Below are 15109 nucleotides of genomic sequence, written 5' to 3' on the forward strand. Positions count from 1 at the left end.
CTAAATTGTAAAAACTTTTGCATATGTGAAAATATGTTATCAAGGCTTAAAATTAAAAATCAAAAATTAACATTTAAAATCCAAAATAGAATCAAATAAAATAATTTTAAGTAAAACAGTTATGCATGTTGTCCATTTAACTGAACTTACTTCATTACTGATTGAAATATATTATACATCACTATCAAAATAGATGGTGGTGTCATCTATTGTAGCTTTAAAAATACTGTCATCCTCATATTTGTCTAAAGGTTGATCATATTAAGTTTATGTTTATATCCATAGTATCTTTCTAAAATGTCTGATCTATTTGTATTCATATTATATTTTTTAATTTCAGTATTTTTAAATTTGTCTTAATATCAGATATTGTTTGTTTATTCTTAATCAGATGATCATATACATTAGGGAAATCCTGTTTACCACTTTTATAATTTCTAAAATGTTTCAAGAATCTAACCTTAAATGATTAGTGGTTTTTGCTGTATAAATATGGTCACAGTCATTACATTCAATTTTAAAGTACCACTCAAATTATATAAGTCAGATGAATCTTATGTTTATTACTTGTTACGTGTTTTATTACGTGGTTATTTGTCTGGTACACAGGTTTAAATTTATTATCATAAACCTTTGCAATATGTTCAACTTTTCTATCAGTATATACATATTTTAAATGTGCATTGTCAACATTTTGTGTGTTGTTTATTGTTATTAAATGTGTATTATTTTTTATTTTTTACATTTGTTTATTATATATATTATAAGAATTATCATAACCATTATGTATGGCAATTTGTTTTATAATACCTATTTCTTTATTTAATTTACTTATTCAAAGTATAATACGGGTGATTTGAAGATCTATGTATAGTGGTTTTGTTAGATGTGTGTTTCCTACATACTGAAGTTATACATTGATTATTTTCATTATTAATTTCAATATTAGCATCTAAATAATTTTTTATTTATTATTATCAATATCAAAGGTAAATTTCAATCCAATATAGTAGAAATTTAATTTGTTCAAAATTATTAAATGCTTGTTACATATAATTGGATTATAAACCACAAAAATATTGTCAACATATATAGTCCATAATAAAATATCATTTATATGAGTTATCCCGTAAACAAGTTTACTTTCAAACTCCTGTAAATAAACCTCAGATAAAATGGATGACAAAGGAAAACCCATCGGTAGAGGGTTTTCCTGGATTTAATATTTGTCATCAGTACAATATCTGATATTAGGACAAATTTAAGAATACTGGAAATTAAAAACTGTAATTTGAATACAAATAGTAAGGGATTAGATATTTTAGGAAGATACTATGGATATAAACAGAAATTTAATATGATCAACCTTCAGGCAGAATATGAGGATGACAGTGTTTTGAAAGCTGCTGTGGATGGCACCACCAATTTTGATATAGACGTAAAATTTTATATATTTCAATCAGTAATGAAGTAAGTTCAGTTAATGGACAACATGCATAATTGCTTTAGGTAAAATTATTTTTATTTTATTTGTAAAAAAATTTTATATATGTTAAAATATGATATCAAGGCTTAAAATTGTAATATTTAAAATTCAAATTAAATTTAAATTTTAGTTTTTAATTTTAGTTATTTTTTCATATTTTTAAATTTTGTTTTAATTTTTAATTTAACTAAATAAATGTTTAAAAAAAAAAAATAAAGGTCTTACATTTTAAATAAAATAAATAAATGCATGATATGTTATTATATTTTACAAAGTTTGTAATATAATTTAGATGAAAATATAATGCAGCTGATGATGCGAATAAATTGTGAAAGTGCTCCTGCATATTTAGTTGAATAAGGTAAATTATCCTACTTTATTTATTCCTTACTTTAATTGATCTAATGAAATAATGTATATATATATATATATATATATATATATATATATATATAACGTATAAGTTTTTCAACTGTCTGTTACATCTTTATCATTTACTTCAGTGTCTTCAGAACCAGACAGTTTCGAATAAACTATAATCTGTCTGAACTTCCAACACATAAGGATTACTGTTAAAATTATTTTATAATAGATAGAATAACCAACAATACTTTCTTTAATAACATTTCCTGGACCACTTGAAATGGATTGACTCCCTTTCCACATTTTATTTAGATTACAAGACACAGTAAGTTCCTCTTAATAACATAAAAATCTAGTAATAACCATAAAGATTTTTTTTTTTGTTGTATTTAATACCTTTGTAATATAAATATGCAATTTTTAGTTTATATTTAATGTGAATATGGTTTTTAGTTTGTTTTTAGATATTGGTATGTTACCATGTTAAATCAAAATATTGTAAATAATGTTTAGTAGTATTGTGTAATACTACTATGCTGTTATGGACTGTATGATGTGAAAGAATCTTTTTCTTCAATTTCATTCTTTGACTAGGTGATCTATGTGTAATACTGAAGGCAGTTCAGGCAATAAAAAGCATGCCTGATTTTTTCAGAAATATTTGTTTTTTTGCATAATTGTAACATTAATTAAATATAACATGTTACATTAAATGTAACATTTCACTAAATATGATATAGATATTAGTAGATTTGATAATAATTGTGTATTTAAAAATGGAGTTCTATAAAACTCATTGCAATATGAACACTGATTTTCAAACACAACTATATTTTTGAGCTTGTTTGTTTTTAAATCCTTCTTTCATTACATAATTCTGGTGACTGTTTTAGATAACATTTCAAGCAATAATAATATAATATTATTTATAGAACTAACAAAAAGAGACAGGTTTATATAACATGCAGAAGAACACTAATTAGTGTAATCTGATATAACATAGCTTAACAAAGATTGCCAATCCGCTGGTCTCTGTAATGAAGTGGTACTTCAGTCTTTCATCTCAGAGGTCCCAGGTTCAAATCCTGGTCAGACATGCCATTTTTCTTATGCTATAAATTTTCATTCTCATAGGACAAAATAAACAAAAGCAATTGATGCCAGTCATCTCAAAAAAAAAGCTTAATAAATAGTAATTTATTTTATAGATTACTGAAAATAACGTATGAAATTAATTAATTCTTACTGCTTAGTGTTAGACATTCTGTAAAATATTTTAAGCATTATCTGTACAATATTAGTCCTGAAAGTACAATTGTTATCATTGTTAAAAGTTTTGTTTACTATATTTTTACAATATTGTTTGATATATTATCCAGCTGCTAAAGTTAATGTAACTATTTAATTATTCTTTTTTGTTGAATTAAGGTACATATTCAGCTTTGTGTAACTACTTCCCATTTCAATTTTGAATAATTTTTATGCTCTGTTTTAATTCCACCTCAGTCTTGATTGCCAAAATATCATGAAGGCATGATAAAAAAAATGTAACTGTGAAAGCTTAAGAAATAATTAATTTATGATATTAATATTTTTAAACAGTTAGAAAGCTGAAAAAGAAACAGAAGCTGAAAAGAAACTTGTGTATAATATTTCATTATTAGTTTCTTCGGCCAAAGTGTGCAAATGTGCTGGGCCACTATTGTTACATGTAAGATTTGGCACTGATTTTAAAACGTTGGCATTTAAGGATTGATTGTCACTATGAATACATTTTTATGGACTGTAAATTTGTTTCAGTATTTTTTCGAATTTTTATTGTGTGAAAAACCTTTTTTCATATTTAATATGAGATAGGTAAGTTTATAAAAAATCATTGCCCTTATGAATAGGTGCCATTTGCAAGAAATACAAAAGGAGTGTACACTTAATAATTTTTATTAAGAAAAGTTCCTCTAATTTTATATGCAAGAAACGTTTAGTATCATCAGAGGATCTTTAGAAAATTAAAAAAAGAATCATTGAAATATACTCATGACTAGTTTGGATTGAACATAAATAAGTAGAAAAAAATTTACATACATATGGATCAAATTGAGACAATTAATTTTATATGCCTGCAATAGTTTATAAATCTTGCAATAGCAATGTAAAATTATTTATAGTCCTCTTTCCTGCTTAGTTAATGACTACATTTAAATGTTATTAAATTACTTACACGGTTTATTTTCTCTTGCGTAGTCACTTTAATTGTATTGAATGTAAACAGTTAATTGTTTTTTTTATTTGAAAAATATATGTTATTACAATTAAAAATACCACATTTTTATTAAATGCTATTAGTTGTCTGATAATACAGCTATTTCAAAAATTAAAACAAGTCTTGGCTGTATAATTAGTACTGTTAGTTTTATTATTTTTAATTGTAATCATTTAATTTTTTGATTAAAACAGTATACTCTTTGTAATGTTAGTATACCAATGAAAGTGCTACAGTAAGACGGGAGGAAATATAACTGTTTAAGTAATATTTGTTCTTGAACAAGAAAGTTGAAACTACCCTTATAAACCTCAATCAGAGATGCCCTTATTTGAATTGGATGCCCCTTCCTGTTCCCTCACCATTCCTTATCCTTTATTCCTCTTTACTCTTTTCTCTAAATACCAGATGAGTTGAGTCAGCTGTTCTGGTTCAATCTTATATGCTACCTTCTGGTAGCTCTCATGATAGCCAGTTTTTGTAATTAAGCTGAATGGGATGGTGACTATTTAACTTTGCAACTTATTTAAGAACTTCCATTTTCTATCCGGAAGTTAAACTATAAAATCAAACTAGTGGCTGAAGTGGCTTTTGAGCAAAGCCATGCTTTACAATCTTGTTCATGGTCAACCAGTCTATTAAAATTCAATAATTTTTTTATAATGATATTTGTTAAAAAATGGGTCATAAATTAATAGCAATAGAGAGCCTTCCTAAGTTTTGGTATAACCAACACAAAACTTTTAGCAGTGTTATTAAGAAAATGGTGATTTCTTCACTCCCAGAAAATCCTGTTTTGTATTTGACATAATTACAGCCTTTAAAATGAATTTACCTCTTACCAGTGCTTTCCAAACTTTTTTGATTCTTGGCAGCCTTGCTTAATCCTGATTTTCCAAAGTACTCGTTCAAATTCTAATAAGTATAGTTTGTGAAATTGCCAATAATCTTTTGCAAGGGTTAGATAAAATAAAACACCTTTTAGATGACAAAAATATATAATTGGGTAAGTTCAACTAATAATAATTAATGGGATGGATGAACTTGTTGATCGCTGCACATTTTCTCAAATCATGGAATTAAACTGGAAACAGCCACCGTAAGTTCCTTCTCCACTTTGATTTTTGCACTATACATAATTTTATCACAGCTACTGCCAAAAATACAGGTTCATTTAAATAAGAAGTTGCTAATGAAATTAAAATTCTTTTAGCTTTACCACTTGTGGTGTATTTGTACTGTCAGTTTACCTGCTTGTATTTGATATTTTTCTTTTACTGACATACAAAGTTCAATTAATTACAAGTTGCTAAATTTTGTTTTCAACATATTGTCACAAGATAACTCAATCAGATTCTCTTCTGCAGCAGATCTTGTATCAGTGAAAATTTATTGATATGAAAATATTTCTCAAAGCAGATGATTAGCTATGATAAGGGTTCTTCAAAAATGGATTTCATACTTTAATAGAAATCACTTCCATTGGAGGTCAAAAATATTTGCAACAAAAATAAACATTCTGTAATTGTTAATATGTAATACATTAACAATGTTATAGTATGTAAAACATAAATTTGCTAGTTTTACAAAAAAAAAAAGATATTTTTTCAATTTTTTTATTGTTATTATTGATTTACTATTGTAAAACTTTTTTACAATCAGACGTTATTAATAAATCAATATATTTAAATTAAAAAAAAAGAGATGAAGTCTGGTTTGAATCAATGTGCATTCCCTTTGTAAGATTCAAATATTTCATTAATTAAAATTTTATTTTATTGTAACTCTGGAACCTATGAAAATAAGTATCACTTATGATATCTAGTTGAAAACTCTCAATGAGGGCTTATTACTGCAGTTAAGAAAAAATCCAAAATCCTAATTTTTTTTGAATTTGGGCTTTTTTGGACACTTTTGGTTCAGTCGATTGGAATCAAAAGGGGAGGTGCACTAGATGTTACAGGAGTCCTAAATCCAAAATTTCAACTTCCTACAGCTAATCAGTTTTAAGTTATGCGAGATACATATATATGTATGTATGTATAGATGTCATGCTGAAACTAGTGAAAATGGATTCAGGGATGGTCAAAATGGATATTTCTGTTGAAATCTGAAAATTGAAATTTTTCACGATCACAGTACTTCCCTTACTTCATAAAAGGAACTAAAAATCTTCATTCACAGAATGTTTGATATATTTGTGTTCCTCTTCTTTAAGGAAAGTATAAATTCTTTGCCATTTTGTGGTCGGATTCCATATCCTCACATAGTTTTTTGAAAAATTTTGCTTTGAATTGTTGAGTTTTATAAAATATTCTACATTCACTATATTTTAAGACTGAGTTTAATGTAGGATTCTGATATTTTGATGTGAGTTCTCTGTGAATCCAAACTGGTTTTGGATATAAAAGTGTTGTCAAGATTCTCAAACAAATTTTGAGCATTTACACTTGCAGCAATACTTTTACTTGTGTTTTGCAATATTATTGCCATTTATAAACTGTACTGGCAAATCAAGTGACCATCAATATTATTATCTTTGGGCTCATCCAGCTGCAAGCTGAATTCCTTCCCTTTTAATTTTTCAATTAATTGATCGATCATTGAAGCCTTCAAATGAGCTACATTTTGAGACTCATGGTGTTATTTGAATAAAAACAAATGTATTATAATTTCCATAAAAATTAAGGATGTAGGCCAGCGTGCATTAATAGCCACATTCGGAGCTTATGATTTTTTTTTTGAAGGGATATTCATCCTGCTGGGTTTGTTTTTGAGAAATGTTTATTATTATTTCATAAAAATTTATAAAAAGAAAACGTTTAAAATATTTGTTTTTATTCGTAATAATAATTGTCTAACTTGAATAGTTTGATTATTTTTATGAAATAAAATTAAGTATTTTAACATTTGAAATAAATAGTGAATTAGAAATACAGAAATCATGTAGAATGTTTCAGGAAGTTCTGGATTAAAAAAAATATTTTTTTTTGATAAAAAATTATTAATGTTTTGGGTGTGTTGACTGTACCTGTAAGGTTGACTCCATAAACTAAGCAGGGCGAGTTGCTGTTAGTGTACTTTGTATGATAACCATTTTCTCACACAATACTAATGTGTGCATACAGTACGTGAATTTTTATTTATTAAACAAAAATCATAACCTAAAATTAAAACATTTTAACTTAATTTAAACAGTATATTTTCTCATAACCAATTAGATATAAAGTATCAGGCCTAATCTTTTGCCTTCCACTTTCATGGATGTTAATGATTGTTTTAACAGTTTTAAATGTTATTAAATAGCTGTAATTAACATAAAAAAATTTATTTTAGTCATTGTACTTTCTATAAAAAAATTGTTCATCTTGCTCTTTTACATGCATTTTTATTGATAAGTGATCGGTATGTTTGAAAATATTGCATAAATTCATGGTTGTTTGTTGGGAAATTATATTTATTTAAAAAGATTAATTTAAAATGAATATATAATTTAATTTATTTAAAATGAATTATTTGCATACATTTTTCTAAAACTTCATCTTATAGTTCAAAATAAACATCTGACAATTGTTGCTGATTACTCATTAAAACAGATAGTTTTCAAAAACTTAGTGCCACTTCCCTTTACAAAATCTATATAATAGCATTATTTTTTGAGGTGCTTGTTACCTGATTATTTGGCTGGTTTTCAATATCTTGTATGTATATTTTTTTATTATCTTGTTGATCCCTATTCTCTCCATCAGTTGTGACATCTGCTACAACTAGGGTGCCGTCTGCTAGGTTGGTTAGTGTTTGACTGGAAACTGTTGGGTGAATAGCTACATTGGAGTTGTGTATTAAATTTACTAAGTACAATCCACTTACATTTCTAATTACTGTTCCAACCTGAAATAATAGTAAAAAATGTTCACTCTGAAATAATTCAGTTTTTCAGAATTATTTTTAATTGATTTTAGGAGTACTGTTATTTTGGCTGTTTAATAAGAAACTATACTTCTTTAAATTTATGCCATTCATATTTGTAGTACACACTCATGTAAATTAGTGTAAGTAATTCTCCCCACTCCAGGGTTTCATTGTTCTGGAAACTATTTTTTGTAGTAATGTTGTATGAAGATTATTTATAGCTTTGTTTTATTTATACTGAATATTTTCATTGTTTGCTGCTTGTTAAATGTTATGCTATATTATAAATTATAATAATTACCTATATAGATTCTTTATTGTCTTAATTTAGTTTATGCAGGTTGTGTTCATGATCCTTAAATTTACTTACAATACTAAACTGAATATAATTATGATTTACACACACAAAATGTGTGTATGATCCACACACACACTCTCTCTCTTAATGTTCTATTCAGTTCTTTATTCATACATATATTATTAATTATATTTTAATTGTAAGTTAATTATAATTACAATATAATATATTTGGTACTTTGTCATAATTTGGCACTGAATTTTACTTAAATTACCTTAAATTTGAATACATTTCTAATTCCTGAGTTCTACTTTCAATAAATTATTTTTCTATAAATCAAAGGTTTTTTTTGTTGTTATTTCCCTATTAGTTAAATTTGGCAAATAAAGCTTTTTTTATCATCTGGTAATTCAAAATTGTAATCTGTGTGTGTAGTTTAAAACTTGAACTTTATGAAAGTTGGCTTACAATTCAGACTAATTCACTCCACCAATTTCCAATATAACTGTTATTTTTAATTACACTTAACTAAATATGGTATGTTTTGTTCTTAATAAAATACTTCATGTTGTTTTTGTAATAAAACAAAACTTAAAAACTATACAGTTTGAGAGAGAGAGATTAAAAAATAAATTTGGCTGCCATTTTAAAATTTGCTAATAAGATATTTTATATTTATTTTTTGGATGGTGATTGTGAGTTTAAAAATGTATACCAGATTTTATTAAAATACTTCAAGCCTGCTTGAGATATGAACTTATATTTTATAAAAATATAAAATGGCCCAAAGACAGAAAACTAATTGTTTCTGGATATTCTATTATAAGAATTTTTTAATAATTTAACATGGAAATTACTTCCACAGTTTCCCAACTTATTTCAGGGATAACCTGTGTGAAAAAAGTTGTTCCTGTTCATAGCACACCTGATTGTATGCTTTATATGGAGATTCACGTAGAATTTTGCATTGTTATATGTTTAAATGCTTGGCATATTTTTAGTGTTGTAGGTTTGAGAACAAACTTTTCAGATTGCTATGAAAGTGATTGTGAGAAAGTTGTAAGAATTAAGCAATGGGTGTATTTATATGAGAAGTATAACTGTGATATAAAATTTTTAGGTAAATTATGATAGGAATGTATGAAAAGACTGAATGAACTTGGGATTAAAGTGTAGTAGATCAGAAGGATATAGATGTGTGAAACTAGCTTGAAGAATGGATGTAAGTTAACTGGAATTTAGAAATTAGAAGATCTGTAAGTGACATGATTAAAAGAAGTGAAGTAAAATCTAGAAAGGATTTAACCCAAATTTAAACAATAAGCGTGGTTAAGAGGGCTTCAGTCAAACCCAATTACAAGAAGTGTAATTGGGTTGATTGAGGATTTTTATGGGGAACTGCTTAGTTACTGGAAATATAATACTATTCAATTTGGAGATAGGTTTTTGGAAGTTGTTTTAAGTAAATTTGTAAGTTGTGTGACATCTATTACTTTTGTTTATATATCGACAGAATTTGTAAATCAAATGTTAAATATTGCTAATAATAAAATATCACTTTTGTTATAATATCTTCTATTCATGTAGTTGTATTATTTTAATTATGTTGGGTTAAATGAAATATTCTGAAACTATTTGTTTCTGTGGAATAATGTAATTGTTAAAATGTTGATTATTAATTGCAAACTAAAACATACATGGAATTTTTTGTTTATTTCTATGTTGTGGCTACACTGCTTGACCACACCCATTCTTTAAGTTGTCTCTATGTAATGTGAGGTTATTGTTCTTTGGTTATTTAGCAATTTTCATATTATAAACATTGTTTTGTGAAAGTTTATTTCATTTTTTATTATAAAATCATATTTTCATATTTTTTGTTCTGTGTGTATTGAATATACAATAATGGATATAACTTGAAAATTAAAAATTAAAAGCATTTGAAAATTGTTTCTCTTTCTGAGCATACCTGTGTAACTTGACAAATCCTTCTGAATGTGGTGTTTGACTAGGGACAGTGAATGATATTTTAAAACAATTTAAAGACACTGGATTCCTTTTCGTCTCAAAGGAAGGCAAAGGTGGCCGTAAAAGAAAACTACTCCACATTGGGAATAGGTTATTAGTTTGAAAAAGTAAGCTTGATCTAAATTTATCTACTGTGGACTTAAATTGAGAATTAGTAGCCAGTGGAACAGGATTTACACATGACACCTGTTGCGTGATGCAATTTACGCGTGATGCAAACTTCTTGCAGTTGGACAAAAAGCTCATCAGCCAGTTAAAAAGGAGCTTTTAACATGAGCAATGTGCAAAACAAAAGTTTTTGTGGGCAAAACACATGTTAACTGGACCAAAGAAGACTGGAAAAATGTTTTGTCTTTCAGTGAGTCGCGTTTTTATGTTTGGGGACAAAGGTTCCAAATGTTAGAAAAAAAAACATCCCCAGAAATAAACTTTCATACTCATATTTTATTTTGGCTTCTCTTTACTGTTAACTTGTGTCAACTTAAAACTAAACTAAAATATCACAATATTTTCAATTTTTATGCTTCTTCACACTCTTGCCACTTGTTGACAATGTGACCATTTTATTTTCACTCTTATAATGTTTAACATTGTTAGTAAAAACCGATCCATTTTTAAAAATTAATATGAGAAAAAATAGTTCAGAAACTTCACTTTACTTGATCACAACAGTCATTTGATGCAATCTCTGAAATAATTCAACTCTAAAACTCTGCAAAACCAACATTTATTTATATAAGAACACAAAGAACCAGAAAAATTGAAAAACTAGTAAAACAATCGAGAGACTAATATTGAGTCATGTAGTAACCATTTACAGCGTAACAGGGGTTGTTTCACATTTGAACATCCTTGTTACTTACTTCCAGTAGATGGTATATTGAAAAGTGATGGATATAGCAAAATTCTGAAGGAAAGAGTTGTGATAACTTCAAAACAAATTCCCAAAAGGTAAGAGTGTTCCAAAAGTGTGGCAAAATGTTTGAAGCATGAAACATTAAAGTGCTGCTGTGGCCAGGTAACTGCCAAGACCTAAACCCAATTGAAAACTTTTGGGCAATAGTCAAAAAATGACTCTCTAGAATGAATTGTACCAAAAAATTGTCCTCATTAAAGCAATAATATCAGTGTGGTTTCATGATGAAGAAATCAAAAAAATGTATAGTACACTTGTTAAATCGATGCCAAATTATGTATGTAAAGTGATTAAGAACAAAGGAGGACATATTAATTACTAGATATTCAAATTATACATATATGTTTTTCCTAAAGAAAGTTACTTTTTATTAAATAACATCTGTGTTCGAATTAATGTGCTCGCTACTGTAATTGACACTTAACAAGAAAAATCTAAACCTTATTAGTATAATTAGGTACTCCATCTGTTTTCTGTTACTTTTTTAATTTATTCATCTATTTATTTATTTTTTGTTACGTTTATTTATGTTTGTTGAATTACCATTCTAAAGATTATATTTTAAATTTAATCTAGAAGTTACTCTTTTGCCTGAATTGCCAACACGCCTTATTTTGGTAATATTTTGAAGAAAGCACATTTTTTGTTTCTGTTAGAAAGACCATACTTTTTTTAATGTATTATAACATTTACTTTTTTATATTAAATGAATTATTGAAAAAAAATTGTTTTCTGTTAATTAATCTTTTATTTTGTCTTGTACAATTAGGAATGTGTAAATTTTTTGTCAATAAAATTAATTCTGTTATTATTATTTTTAAAGTAGTAATCATTGAATTTTTAAAAAATTATGCATTGATTTCTGTTTTTTTTTTTTTTGTAATATTTGTGTTGCTTTTTCACTTAAGTTTTCAACTCGCACATTATTAAGTAGAAAAGTTACATGTACATTTTAAGTATCTTAAGAAATTGAAAACACTTTGAAATTATTTGTTTATTTTATCTATTCTGTAATAGTGCATTTTAAAATAAAAGTAGGAATAAACTATTTTTGACAAAACTAAACCTGTTTATTTTATTACCCAGCTTATTTACCAGTGAGCCATGAATAAAACATTATATGGTATTGTGTCATTGTTGAATTATCAATTGCAAAGAAGATAGTAAAGAACTGGAAATTGCAATAGATATTTCTGTTGACTGAATATTTTTGTACTGCATGAACTATATATAACTGTACATTAAGGATTATGGGGGGGGGGGGGTCTAAGTATTGTTATTTTCTGCTCTTGTGGAATATTATTCTAATGATGATGTAATTATGAACTACATTGCTATTTTATTACAATAGTAATTCATTATGGATATGCAAATTATATCGTATGTTGTATTTGTTGTACTGTTTGTTAATATAATATAATTATTGTTGTGCTTTAATTATCAATTGACTAGTATGTTTGAAATTAGTTTAAATTTGAAATTATGTTTTATAAACATAATGTTAAAACAATTATTAATTACGATTAATGCATTAATAAATTATTTGATAACTCACCATTGCAGTTATAAGTAGAACAGAAGATACATTTTCTGGTATTTTTATTGATAATAATGTTCTTATTGTAGTTTCCATTAATGTTGGAGATAATGTCATTGCTCCTATTATTGTTTTACGTTCCAGTACTTTACTAAATATACGTTTTTGTTCTACTCCAATCTGATTTTTTATTTCCATCATTTGTATATTCTTGTATGTCATTGCGCGTAACACAGCTGTTATTATTAATGGTGTGAAGAAATTTATAAATAGTATTAAAAAAAATAAGTTTTTCAAAAAACTTTTTGATAGTTGACATGTTATATAACATTGGTAATTTGTACTACTGGTTGGTAATTCTGTTACTACCTCATTTTCATTATTTTGTTTTGTGTAGTTTTTCATCAATTCTAATACATTTGTCTCTGTTATTGTATATTGATTAGTTAAAATGTCATTGTAGTTTTCTTTATCTATTGTTTTTGTCTTTTTTATTAATTCTTTAATATTTTTGTCATTATTAAGTATGTGAGCTATGTTGTTTATTATTTTTACTGAATCATTATTACTTATTGTGCTTACTGTAAAATTTTGGTTATTTAATAAACTGTTCATTAATTGAACAAATGAATCTTGTTCAATGTGTTTTACTGACTGAGGGGTTGATTGTGTATTTCGAGTGGTGTTCATATTTGTATTATTTTCTGGGATCTGTTGCTTAACTATATTATAAATTTGTTTTAAAATCGTTGAAGAGATATTTTCATCATTTAATAGTTTCTGTTCTCTGGTATTTCTTTCCATTTTAATTGCTGTAAGGTTTAACATGTCTTCGCATAATATTTCACCCATATTCAACATTAACATCGGTAGGGTTTCTATCTCATTGATTGTTGGTTGTTGTTTACTGATTTTTAAAGTTTCTGGTTTGACTAGTAACGTAGATAAAATACTTACGATGGGAATAAGCCATTGTATTATAATTGTTATCATTGTTTTTCTTTTGTTATATTTGGAATTGAACACATTTTTCTTAGGTTCTTCACCATTGTCTTCATAATCATTACAGTCTGTACAGTTGTATAGATGGTACATCCAAACTGGTATTGATATAAGTCCATTGAGAATAGGTAACAAATATGTAGATAATCTCATTACCAGTTGAATTTTTGTACATTTTGTTGTTGTTTCTATTGATGTATTATTGTATTTGCTTGTCATACATAATAGTAACAATATTCCTGTTAACAGTGTAGCTGTAGTATCCGAACCAGTTAGCATTACAAACCTATTAACTGTATTATTATTACTACTACTACTACTTTTGTTCATGTAATATTTAATACATGTTATAATATATGTTAATATTATGATAGCACATAAACACAGTATTAAACCCACCCAAAAATACACTTTTGTTGTCATGTTGCATCACATATTGTTGTACACTTGCTATTTATTTAACTTGTATTTTTATTACTTTTCAATGTCTACAATAAAACAATACATATCCTACCTTATGATTACTAAACATGATGTATCATGTTTAGTAATGTTTGCAAAGAAGTACGTATACTTTTTTAACTTTGACGAGTTGACTGCTGTAAAAATATAGTTTACAGTTGGATGAAAGTATTGTACTGTTATTATTATTATTAATATTATTGCTAGTAGTAAAAATAACAAACAGTGAATCATGAGGGCTTATTAGTGTAGGATAAAAGTGATAACTGCCTGCATTTTGACTAAAGAACACCTGCTTTTTTTATATATTAATTACATTTTTTTCTTTTTTCTGACAAATTGATGGATAAATGCTCTGACATTATTAGTTATGATTAGTTATGACATTTTCTTTTATGTTTTATATAACCTTTTTGTACAGTTACATTAAATAGTTCACCTGTTATGTTTATGTTTTGTTGTGTAGATGTCTATTTCTTTTGTTTATATGGCACATGTCTTGTTTGCTTTGCTGTTTAGAAAAATTTAATGAAATAAATCTTTTCAAATTTACTGCTGCCTAAATAAAAAAATATAAAATTAAAATATTGAATAAAAAACAAGCGCAGAAAGAAATTAAAATCCCTTAAAAAGATTTTTTTATATGAAGTCAGTGAGTCTAATTTATAGGAAAATTCAGATGGGGTTAAGATTAGGTGATTTGAATGTATACTTAGTTGCAAAATACACCACAGTGATATAATTTTTATATTTAATAAAATTAAAAATTTTTAATAAAAAATTAATAAAAAATAACAGTTTATTCAGAAATGTCAGTCTGTCATTTTAGATGCCCGTAATGTTTT

General features: G+C 26.3%; 2 protein-coding genes across 3 annotated transcripts in view; one reads left to right on the forward strand and one right to left on the reverse strand.

The window, feature by feature from the left end:
* LOC142319272 (zinc finger MYND domain-containing protein 11) overlaps positions 1 to 15109 on the forward strand; it is a 103922-nt gene that overhangs the window by 13048 nt on the left and 75765 nt on the right. The window lies entirely within an intron of this gene.
* On the reverse strand, positions 1955 to 14132 carry LOC142319807 (uncharacterized). The gene is made up of 4 exons (XM_075357486.1): positions 13409 to 14132; positions 12819 to 13225; positions 7782 to 8000; positions 1955 to 2035 (listed from the first exon to the last, which is right to left on the reverse strand). Exons 1-4 carry the CDS (start codon positions 14130 to 14132, stop codon positions 1955 to 1957), a joined length of 1431 nt encoding a protein of 476 aa, XP_075213601.1.

This window comes from Lycorma delicatula, chromosome 2 (genome assembly GCF_047948215.1).
Source record: "Lycorma delicatula isolate Av1 chromosome 2, ASM4794821v1, whole genome shotgun sequence".
NCBI classification, from domain to species: Eukaryota; Metazoa; Arthropoda; class Insecta; order Hemiptera; family Fulgoridae; genus Lycorma; species Lycorma delicatula.

Coding starts and splice junctions, on each gene's coding strand:
- LOC142319807 (XM_075357486.1), bottom strand. CDS start 14,132: ATGAACAAAAGTAGTAGTAGTAGTAATAATAATACAGTTAATAGGTTT. Junction 13,226..13,408: donor ATTTGTTCAATTAATGAACA/GTTTATTAAATA, acceptor ATACAATAACAG/AGACAAATGTATTAGAATTG. Junction 2,036..7,781: donor AAAACCAGCCAAATAATCAG/GTAACAAGCACC, acceptor ATGTGTTGGAAG/TTCAGACAGATTATAGTTTA.